The 11,984-nt window shown below is 39.5% G+C and overlaps 1 protein-coding gene across 1 annotated transcript in view; it reads right to left on the bottom strand.

Moving 5' to 3' along the window:
* Nucleotides 1-4,297: 4,297 nt before the first annotated feature.
* LOC128666811 (serine/threonine-protein kinase PAK 4) overlaps nucleotides 4,298-11,984 on the bottom strand; it is a 126,351-nt gene continuing 118,664 nt past the window's right edge. The window contains exons 6-9 of the mRNA XM_053721606.1: nucleotides 7,446-7,572; nucleotides 7,136-7,261; nucleotides 6,916-7,050; nucleotides 4,298-6,584 (exon numbers count right to left, since the gene is read on the bottom strand). Of these exons, the coding sequence (XP_053577581.1) occupies nucleotides 6,429-6,584; nucleotides 6,916-7,050; nucleotides 7,136-7,261; nucleotides 7,446-7,572 (544 nt within the window). The 3' untranslated portion in view covers nucleotides 4,298-6,428. The remainder of the gene's footprint in view (nucleotides 6,585-6,915; nucleotides 7,051-7,135; nucleotides 7,262-7,445; nucleotides 7,573-11,984) is intronic.

Below are 11,984 nucleotides of genomic sequence, written 5' to 3'. Positions count from 1 at the left end.
GCAATGTTGATGGTGAACAGATCAAAACACTGACAGAATCCATGGATGGCAGGCTTTTGAGTGTCCTTGCAAAGAAAGGTGGCTATATTGGTCACTGATTTGTTTTTGTTTTGTTTTTGAATGTCAGAAATGTATATTTGTGAATGTTGAGATGTTATATTGGTTTCACTGGTAAAAATAAATAATTGAAATGGGTATATATTTGTTTTTTGTTAAGTTGCCTAATAATTATGCACAGTAATAGTCACCTGCACACACAGATATCCCCCTAAAATAGCTATAACTAAAAACAAACTAAAAACTACTTCCAAAACTATTCAGCTTTGATATTAATGAGTTTTTTGGGTTCATTGAGAACATGGTTGTTGTTCAATAATAAAATTAATCCTCAAAAATACAACTTGCCTAATAATTCTGCACTCCCTGTATAAAAACGATTAAACATGCCAGCAAACGTTTTATATTGCAATTTTATAAGGGTATTACCCCTGAGAGTAAGCATGATACCAGTCGCTATTAAATCACTGTATTCAGGCTTAACTTACATTAATCCGATATCAGCAGCATTTTCTAGCATTTTCCATTTCTAGAAAAAATTGTAACTGCACATACCTCATAGCAGAGTAACCTGCACGCCATTCTCCCGCTGAAGTTACCTCTCTCCTCAGACATATGTGAGAACAGCAATGGATCTTAGTTACAACCTGCTAAGATCATAGAAAACTCAGGCAGATTCTTCTTCTATTTACTGCCTGGGATAAAATAGTACAACTCCGGTACCATTTAAAATAACAAACTTTTGATTGAAGATAAAAAACTAACTATATTTCACCACTCTTTCTTACTACCTCCATGCGTGTTGAGAGTTGCAAGAGAATGACTGGATATGGCAGTTAGGGGAGGAGCTATATAACAGCTCTGCTGTGGGTGTCCTCTTGCAACTTCCTGTTGGGAATGAGAATATCCCACAAGTAATGGATGATCTGTGGACTGGATACACCTTACAAGAGAAATGAGACAATTGTGAGACTCCGCCCATTGAAGAATGCAAATCACCTCCCTCATAGCTAAGGAATTCAGTGTTCCTCCCTGGTGGTTGATATACGCCACCATAGTAATGTTGTCTGATTGAAATCTGATAAACCGGAAATCAGTTGTGGCCAAGCTATTAATGCATTGAAGATTGGTCTCAACTCTAGGATATTTATTGGGAGGGCAGACTCCCGAGTCCAAATTCCCTGAGCTCTTAAGGAACCCCAAACTGCACTCCAGCCCAAAAGGCTGGCGTCCATAGTCACAATCTCACAAGATGGTCTCAGGAAGCATGTGCCCTGGGACAGATGGTCCTAAGAGAGCCACCAAGACAGGGAATCCCTCGTCCGGATGTCTAGGTCTGTTTTTAAAGAGAGGTCCGAGTGGTCTCCGTTCCATTGTCTGAGCATGCATAACTGTAGAGGTCTCAGATGGAAACGAGCAAAAGGAATAATGTCCATGGAAGCCACCATTAGACCAATTACTACCATACACAGGGGCCACTGATGGACGGACAGAGGACTGAAGAGAAAGACAGGCAGCAATAAGTTTGGATTTTCTGATATCCGTCAAGAAAATCTTCATGGAGATTGAGTCTATGATTGTAACCAAAAAACATACCCTTGTATTTGGCACCAAGGAACTCTTTTCCAGATTCACCTTCCACCGTTAGAATGAAGAATCGACAACAGAGAATCCGTATGGGATCTTGTTAAATGAAAAGATGGCGCCTGAACCAAGATATCGTCCAGGTACGGTTCTACCGCAATTCGTTGAGATCTGGCCACTACCAGAAGGGCCCCTAGAACCTTTGTAAAGATTTGAGGGGCAGTGTCTAGGCCAAAAGGTAGGGCTACAAATTGGAAGTGTTTGTCCAAAAAGGCAAACCACAGGTATTGGAAATGTTCCCTGTCGATAGGAACACGAAGGTACGAGTCTGGTAGTCATGAACTGACCCTACTGAACTAAATGGAGAATAAAACGGATAGTCTCCATTTTGGAGGACGGAACCTTGAGAAATTTGTTGAGACATTTGAGGTCTAAAATAGGTTGAAAAGTTCCCTCTTCCTTGGGAACCACAAATAGGTTGGAATAGAATCCTTGACCCTGTTCCGCCAGAGGAACTGGGACAATCACTCCTAGAGAAGTGAGATCCTTGACACAGTTTAAAAAAGACTCTCTCTTTATCTGGTTTGCAGATAATCTTGACAGGAGAAATCAGTCTCTGGGAGGACAAGAATTGAATCCTATCCTGTATCCCTGGGAGACTACTTCCACTGCCCAAGGATCGGGGACATCGTGAATCCAAGCCTGCTGAAAGAAGGAAAGCCTGCATCCTACTTGATCCGAGATTGGATCAGACCTTTCATGCCGATTTGTTCTCAGAGGAAGGCTTCTTGGATTGCTTACCCTTATTCCAAGGCTGGTTAGACTTCCATGAGGTCTTGGCTTGCTCAGGTTTGGAAGAAGAGGAGGATTTTTGTCCCTTGAAGTTGCGAATGGAACGAAAATTAGAAATTTGTGGACCTTAAGGTCTAACCTTCTTGTCCTGTGGCAGAAAGCTCCCTTTCCACCTGTGACCATGGAAATTATTTCAGCCAGACCAGGACCAAATAAAGTCTTACCCTTTAAGGAAGGAGACAGAAGTTTAGACTTGTATACCATGTCAGCAGACCAAGACATTAGCCAGAGCTCTGCGAGATAGAACGGCAAAGCTTGAAATCTTTGCACCCAAACAGACCACTTGCATGCTGGCATAACAGATAAAGGTATTAGCCAGCTTTAAAGCCTTGATCCTGTCTTGGATCTCCTCTATTGTAGTCTCCTCCGAAATCAGATCCAACAAGGAATTGCACCAGTATAAGGCCACACCAGCAACTGTCGCAATACTAGCAACAGGTTGCCATTGTATATCCTGGTGAAGAAACATCTTCCTTAAGTATCCTTACAGTTTCCTATCCATAGGATCCTTAAAGGAGGTACTATCCTCTAGAGGAATAGTGGTTCTCTTGGCTAAAGTGGATATAGCACCCCCTACTTTAGGAACAGTGTGCCAAAGGTCTCGCACAGAGTCAGCAACAGGAAACATATTTTTAAAAAACAGGAGACGGGAAAAAGGAACACCATCTTCGCAACATCCTCCTGATGTACAAGGCAAAGAATGACTGGGAGATTGTGGGAATTGGGAGGATACTTAAAGCTTTGCTGGGATGTTCTCTGCCTCCTCCTAATGGCCAGGGGTTGAATTTCCCACTAGTAATTAGAATGGGTTTGTGGACTCTCCATGCCATTGGAAAGAAAGAATATTAATAAAACTGTGTTGGTTATGCAAAACTGGAAAATGGGTAATAAAGGAATTATCTATCTTTTTAAACTATAACAATTCTGGTGTAAATTGTCCCTTTAATAGTAAAATAACATGACTGAGCCTGCACATGGCAGATGCACACTACCTTGCAAGTTCTAGGACTAGCATTCTGACTGGCTGCTTAAAGTCTCTTTACAGTGGGGTGTGAATACTTAGGACATTGTGAGGTAAAATATCTTCCTTTTTTACATAGAGATGTTCAGGTGATATTTTCTAGACAGTTTTTTTTACAGCTATGCTGCATCACTTTCAAATGCTTCAACATTTGGGTATCATGTCCCTTTAATTATGCATAGTAAATACAGTGCAATATGTTTTCATTGTCTATTTCCTGTAATTTAAATTGTCCCTTTTCCACTTCTGAGAATTGGAAGTGCCCACTGCAGACTTCACAAGCCTATCCCTGCTACATATCTGTTCTTAAATGGCTTCAGAAATGGTACAAATTAATTGGCTTCAGCTAAGGAGATACAGCATTGCTAGATAATGTAGGTTTTTGCTTAGATACTCTAGTAACCCGTCCTAGATTGACTCTTCCAAATAAGGCGTATGGTGAAGGAAGCTTAGCCCGTGAAACAAGTGCAATATGGTGTTAATGTATTCAGAGTTTTCAGTTGACTTGAGTGAGAAGACATTTTTATTACGCCCCTATATGCTCTATGATATATTAGGAAAGTGTAAAACTGAAGCAAGAAAAACTTTTTTGTTTTCAAGCAAATCCTAAACCTTGTTTTTTGCACTTTTAACTTTATATAGTTGAGTAACCTTCCTTAGTATTCTTGCAGAGTAGCGACATCTGGTGGCAAGAGCTGGAAACACAGTTGATTAAACGTACATCATCAATATATCGCATTTATCTAGTTATCCAAAACATATAAAAAAATAATAGCAAACACCTTTTTGTCCAAAAACTGTATTTGTAAAACTAGTAGTGTCTATTTAAGTTCTGTTCAAACAAAAAACAACAACTTTGCAAAATACAGTTGAATTTCTTGTACAAATAAATTGAAAAGCAAAGATCATTTAGCATCACAGCCTGATTTGTTTGTGTCACAATCAGATGTACGAATACTTCATGTTCCAAAACAAATATTTTATAAATATATATTATATATAAAACTAGAACTAGTAGTCTCTGAAGAGCTGGAAGTCATATCAAGGGAATATTCCCCAATGCTACTCGCCAGTTTTAGTGTCTTTGTTTCGTATTGCTTACATAACACAGTTTAGCTGATTGTCGGGGTACTTCATTCTGTACAGGGATATGAATGCAAATACAGGAATTATTGTATAGTTCTACCAGTAAAAATACAATAAGGCACTACTGACTGTAATGGACATTTAAACAGATGCACTCATAATACAAACACTTTCTCACTTCTTCAAATGTATTGCAAAGCAGAAGAAGATCCCACAGGATGTCAAACCGTTGTCAGCGTTTAGCGCTAAATTACTTAAGCATTTCTATACCACTATTTCAGTGCTTAGTATTCCAAAAATACAATTCATCACAAAATGTGAGAAATACAGTTTTTCTTGGCTACACTTATTGCAATGTTCGCCCCTGAATATCCAGTTTTTTTAATGTAGATTTTCAAATAGGCCCTAAACGTGTGCTAGCACATTCCAATAGTTTTTTTTTCTTTTTTCAACATGAACTCAAACCTTTTAGATATCATTCTTCCCACAAACACGTTGCAGTCACTGTAGTTTTGTGACAATTTTGAAGAACAAACTACAATTAAAACAAAATGAGATAAAACTGTATAGTCACAGAAGAAATGCTAAAATGACAAGAAGGGGGTGACTTTAGACCTGAAAATAACAAAATATCCCTAGTTATAGGCAGTGGTACACATAGCCGCCCTGCTGGGGTGGGATACAAACTTAGTAAGGAATATTATATATTTTTAATCTGATTACGGTTTTGTAATTTGGTGAGAAAAGTGCAGAATAAAGATGGGCATTAACCAGTAGGGTTTTGTTTAATACCAGGGGTCTTGAATGTATTAAATAGAAGAGATTCCTTCTAGCATCTAGGGCTGATATATCACAGGCCGATACTTGTGTTTCCAGTGAGTTTCAGTGCAACATTCAAATCTTCATATCATTTTCAGGGGCATCAACAGACACATTGGGTTAAAGTAACACTATCATCCAGTCCTACAGATAAGACGACTAACCTGACATGTGTCCTAAGTGCACTAACAGGATAGCCTTATATAAATGGCTCTGAAAGTTTCAGGCAAAGCTGGCTATGCTTCTTAGATGAAGCTGGACAGTGTTTTGGAGAACATAGAGAACAAAAAGAGGTCAATCATAGCCAGGTTTCTACCTCTCCCCAATAATAAAAAAATAATAATAATAAAGAAATCTGTATGAGCTGGCATTAAATGAAGAAACTTGTAAAACAAGTTCCTGCCTAACTACACTAAAATGCTGGCTCATATGCTGCTCCATGTGATGACTGACTGGAGATGAAAAAATAATATTCACGTGGTTAGCGGTCACCTCAGTCTAGTAATCACATTCCAGCCATTCCTGGACAAAGCATTAAGTTTGTTTTCCAGTGTATTCTCCCAGATTTTCATATAAACATGTGCATATTTTGTGTTTATCCAAGTGCTCTCCAGAGAACAAAAATTATCCAAGTTTAGTTAAACACAATGTGCAAACATTCCCGTTGGAGATGAATTTTGAGTTTTGTCTTGGTATCTTCCTATTCCCATGATAAGGCCATACTGTTCATGTTTCCTTACCAAATAAATTACCTGAGCACTCTAAGGCAGGTGAGACAGTGTCGGTCTTACCATCTTAATGCTCCTAGGGAGGGAGATTAACTGCAACTTATAAAAAGATCAAATAGGGTTGTGATTGGTGCTGATCTAGAAGTTTATGTTGGAAGAGTAATGATTTAGTAGTTTTTACCCAGGTTTCCTGGAACAACATTGAGGTGGGTTTGGCTGACACATTCATCTCCCTGCCCCCCAAAATAAGGTCAGTCTTTGGTCTGACATCTCCCAACTCCTCATCTCATTCTATTCTGTCTCATCAGTGGAACGATGCAAGAGGGTGGGCCGGCCCTCCCTAGGAAAGGATGTTTCAGAAGCTCATTAGCTGGGGCTCGTTGGCCAGGTTCCCTCACCAAGAGCCGATCCAGAAACCCCTTTAGCAATGGGGAAACCTGCACAGAGATGGTATAAAATTAGACAGGTGGAACAATTAATAAGGAAAGACAACAAAGCAAAACATCTAAACCGAGTGCTATGGGAACACTATGTCTGAGCTAGACTCAAAAAATAGCAGAAGTATACCAGCTAATTATACATGTGTAATTAACACTTTGGAACTATGTAATATATGCAGAGATAATAACAGACTAAGCAAAACAAACCACTGAGAAAGTACTTAAAGAATCTGTGCTATCCAAGGAATACACCTATAACAACTAGTCAGAGCTAAAAAGGAAATGACTCATTAGTAAAAAGCTGTACATGGTTCTAGTCTGCACTCACCTTCTGTGCATTTTTCAGTTTAGGGGGTAAATTATCCCGAATCATTTTCATTGCTTTCAGTGGGGGTTCGTTAAAATAAGGGGGTTCTCCATCCACCATCTCTATCACCATAATGCCCAGAGACCATATGTCCACCTGAGAGGAAGGAAGCAGAGGTCAGCAGGCAATAATGGGTGTAGGGTAACAAATTCTCCCTATAATACGGTCAGTCAATTCTCACCTCTGGTCCATAAGGTAACCTTGAGATCAGTTCAGGAGCCATCCAGTAGGGAGTCCCAACCAGAGACTTACGACGTGGTACTTCCTTGTTGACTTGTGCACAAAATCCAAAGTCTGAAAGCTTTACCTGCAGAGTCACAAAGAAGGTTAAAATGCAAGCAGAAAAAAACTTTGTAATATAATGGACTTTGAAGCTAAGATAGAGAAGCAAAGATATTTAATTATTCAACCTGCATACAAAATGCCTAGTGTCTACCTGACAAAACATTAATTCCCATACAACTATCACAGATTTAAAGTCTGGTCCGTACCCGGCCATCATGTGTAAGCAGAATGGAATCGCTCTTAATATCACGATGGATGACGCCTTGTGCATGTAGGACAGAGAGTGCTTTAAGTACAGACACACAGACGGCCGCTATTTGTTCTTCGTTCATTCTAGGAATAGAGAGGAAGAAAACATTAACAGACTGCAACATCAGGAGAGACGCCTATGGATAATATTTTTTATTAAACATATGACCCTATGTGAAGGAAAAAAGAAGAGATGGTGGCCAACAAGGAGACAACCAACAATAGTACATGAAACATCAGATTAATAAAAGTAATGGGAACATGGTGGTCACTTAAAGGAAGAATAGAGTTTCACCAGTCTAGGGTGACATGAGGATAAGACTACAAAAAAACATAATTTATGTAAGAACTTACCTGATAAATTCATTTCTTTCATATTAACAAGAGTCCATGAGCTAGTGACGTATGGGATATACATTCCTACCAGGAGGGGCAAAGTTTCCCAAACCTTAAAATGCCTATAAATACACCCCTCACCACACCCACAAATCAGTTTAACGAATAGCCAAGAAGTGGGGTGATAAGAAAAAAAGTGCGAAGCATATAAAATAAGGAATTGGAATAATTGTGCTTTATAAAAAAAAATCATAACCACCACAAAAAAGGGTGGGCCTCATGGACTCTTGTTAATATGAAAGAAATGAATTTATCAGGTAAGTTCTTACATAAATTATGTTTTCTTTCATGTAATTAACAAGAGTCCATGAGCTAGTGACGTATGGGATAATGACTACCCAAGATGTGGATCTTTCCACACAAGAGTCACTAGAGAGGGAGGGATAAAATAAAGACAGCCAATTCCTGCTGAAAATAATCCACACCCAAATAAAAGTTTAACAAAAAACATAAGCAGAAGATTCAAACTGAAACCGCTGCCTGAAGAACTTTTCTACCAAAAACTGCTTCAGAAGAAGAAAATACATCAAAATGGTAGAATTTAGTAAAAGTATGCAAAGAGGACCAGGTTGCTGCTTTGCAGATCTGGTCAACCGAAGCTTCATTCCTAAACGTCCAGGAAGTAGAAACTGACCTAGTAGAATGAGCTGTAATTCTTTGAGGCGGAATTTTACCCGACTCAACATAGGCAAGATGAATTAAAGATTTCAACCAAGATGCCAAAGAAATGGCAGAAGCTTTCTGGCCTTTCCTAGAACCGGAAAAGATAACAAATAGACTAGAAGTCTTACGGAAAGATTTCGTAGCTTCAACATAATATTTCAAAGCTCTAACAACATCCAAAGAATGCAATGATTTCTCCTTAGAATTCTTAGGATTAGGACATAATGAAGGAACCACAATTTCTCTACTAACGTTGTTGGAATTCACAACTTTAGGTAAAAATTCAAAAGAAGTTCGCAACACCGCCTTATCCTGATGAAAAATCAGAAAAGGAGACTCACACGAAAGAGCAGATAATTCAGAAACTCTTCTAGCAGAAGAGATGGCCAAAAGGAACAAAACTTTCCAAGAAAGTAATTTAATGTCCAATGAATGCATAGGTTCAAACGGAGGAGCTTGAAGAGCTCCCAAAACCAAATTCAAACTCCATGGAGGAGAAATTGACTTAATGACAGGTTTTATACGAACCAAAGCTTGTACAAAACAATGAATATCAGGAAGAAAAGCAATCTTTCTGTGAAAAAGAACAGAAAGAGCAGAGATTTGTCCTTTCAAAGAACTTGCGGACAAACCCTTATCCAAACCATCCTGAAGAAATTGTAAAATTCTCGGTATTCTAAAAGAATGCCAAGAAAAATGATGAGAAAGACACCATGAAATATAAGTCTTCCAGACTCTATAATATATCTCTCTAGATACAGATTTACGAGCCTGTAACATAGTATTAATCACGGAGTCAGAGAAACCTCTATGACCAAGAATCAAGCGTTCAATCTCCATACCTTTAAATTTAAGGATTTCAGATCCGGATGGAAAAAAGGACCTTGTGACAGAAGGTCTGGTCTTAACGGAAGAGTCCATGGCTGGCAAGATGCCATCCGGACAAGATCCGCATACCAAAACCTGTGAGGCCATGCCGGAGCTATTAGCAGAACAAACGAGCATTCCCTCAGAATCTTGGAGATTACTCTTGGAAGAAGAACTAGAGGCGGAAAGATATAGGCAGGATGATACTTCCAAGGAAGTGATAATGCATCCACTGCCTCCGCCTGAGGATCCCGGGATCTGGACAGATACCTGGGAAGTTTCTTGTTTAGATGAGAGGCCATCAGATCTATCTCTGGGAGCCCCCACATTTGAACAATCTGAAGAAATACCTCTGGGTGAAGAGACCATTCGCCCGGATGCAACGTTTGGCGACTGAGATAATCCGCTTCCCAATTGTCTACACCTGGGATATGAACCGCAGAGATTAGACAGGAGCTGGATTCCGCCCAAACCAAAATTCGAGATACTTCTTACATAGCCAGAGGACTGTGAGTCCCTCCTTGATGATTGATGTATGCCACAGTTGTGACATTGTCTGTCTGAAAACAAATGAACGATTCTCTCTTCAGAAGAGGCCAAAACTGAAGAGCTCTGAAAACTGCACGGAGTTCCAAGATATTGATCGGTAATCTCACCTCCTGAGATTCCCAAACTCCTTGTGCCGTCAGAGATCCCCACACAGCTCCCCAACCTGTGAGACTTGCATCTGTTGAAATTATAGTCCAGGTCGGAAGAACAAAAGAAGCCCCCTGAATTAAACGATGGTGATCTGTCCACCACGTTAGAGAGTGCCGAACAATCGGTTTTAAAGATATTAATTGATATATCTTCGTGTAATCCCTGCACCATTGGTTCAGCATACAGAGCTGAAGAGGTCGCATGTGAAAACGAGCAAAGGGGATCGCGTCCGATGCAGCAGTCATAAGACCTAGAATTTCCATGCATAAGGCTACCGAAGGGAATGATTGAGACTGAAGGTTTCGACAGGCTGTAATCAATTTTAGACGTCTCTTGTCTGTTAAAGACAAAGTCATGGACACTGAATCTATCTGGAAACCCAGAAAGGTTACCCTTGTTTGAGGAATCAAAGAACTTTTTGGTAAATTGATCCTCCAACCATGATCTTGAAGAAACAACACAAGTCGATTCGTATGAGACTCTGCTAAATGTAAAGACGGAGCAAGTACCAAGATATCGTCCAAATAAGGAAATACCACAATACCCTGTTCTCTGATTACAGACAGAAGGGCACCGAGAATCTTTGTGAAAATTCTTGGAGCTGTAGCAAGGCCAAACGGTAGAGCCACAAATTGGTAATGCTTGTCTAGAAAAGAGAATCTCAGGAACTGATAATGATCTGGATGAATCGGAATATGCAGATATGCATCCTGTAAATCTATTGTGGACATATAATTCCCTTGCTGAACAAAAGGCAATATAGTCCTTACAGTTACCATCTTGAACGTTGGTATCCTTACATAACGATTCAATAATTTTAGATCCAGAACTGGTCTGAAGGAATTCTCCTTCTTTGGTACAATGAAGAGATTTGAATAAAACCCCATCCCCTGTTCCGGAACTGGAACTGGCATAATTACTCCAGCCAACTCTAGATCTGAAACAAAATTCAGAAATGCTTGAGCTTTCACTGGATTTACTGGGACATGGGAAAGAAAAAATCTCTTTGCAGGAGGTCTCATCTTGAAACCAATTCTGTACCCTTCTGAAACAATGTTCTGAATCCAAAGATTGTGAACAGAACTGATCCAAATTTCTTTGAAAAAACGTAACCTGCCCCCTACCAGCTGAACTGGAATGAGGGCCGTACCTTCATGTGAACTTAGAAGCAGGCTTTGCCTTTCTAGCAGGCTTGGATTTATTCCAGACTGGAGATGGTTTCCAAACTGAAACTGCTCCTGAGGACGAAGGATCAGGCTTTTGTTCTTTGTTGAAACGAAAGGAACGAAAACGATTGTTAGCCCTGTTTTTACCTTTAGACTTTTTATCCTGTGGTAAAAAAGTTCCTTTCCCACCAGTAACAGTTGAAATAATAGAATCCAACTGAGAACCAAATAATTTGTTTCCCTGGAAAGAAATGGAAAGTAGAGTTGATTTAGAAGCCATATCAGCATTCCAAGTCTTAAGCCATAAAGCTCTTCTGGCTAAGATAGCCAGAGACATAAATCTAACATCAACTCTAATAATATCAAAAATGGCATCACAGATGAAATTATTAGCATGCTGGAGAAGAATAATAATATCATGAGAATCACGATTTGTTACTTGTTGCGCTAGAGTTTCCAACCAAAAAGTTGAAGCTGCAGCAACATCAGCCAATGATATAGCAGGTCTAAGAAGATTACCTGAACATAGATAAGCTTTTCTTAGAAAAGATTCAATTTTTCTATCTAAAGGATCCTTAAACGAGGTACCATCTGATGTAGGAATGGTAGTACGTTTAGCAAGGGTAGAAATAGCCCCATCAACTTTAGGGATTTTGTCCCAAAATTCTAATCTGTCAGGCGGAACAGGATATAATTGCTTAAAAC

This window comes from Bombina bombina, chromosome 7, assembly GCF_027579735.1.
Source record: "Bombina bombina isolate aBomBom1 chromosome 7, aBomBom1.pri, whole genome shotgun sequence".
In the NCBI taxonomy this organism is placed as follows: domain Eukaryota; kingdom Metazoa; phylum Chordata; class Amphibia; order Anura; family Bombinatoridae; genus Bombina; species Bombina bombina.
Note: the sequence above shows the minus strand (reverse complement) of the source record. Positions and strands in the feature narration are given on the sequence as shown.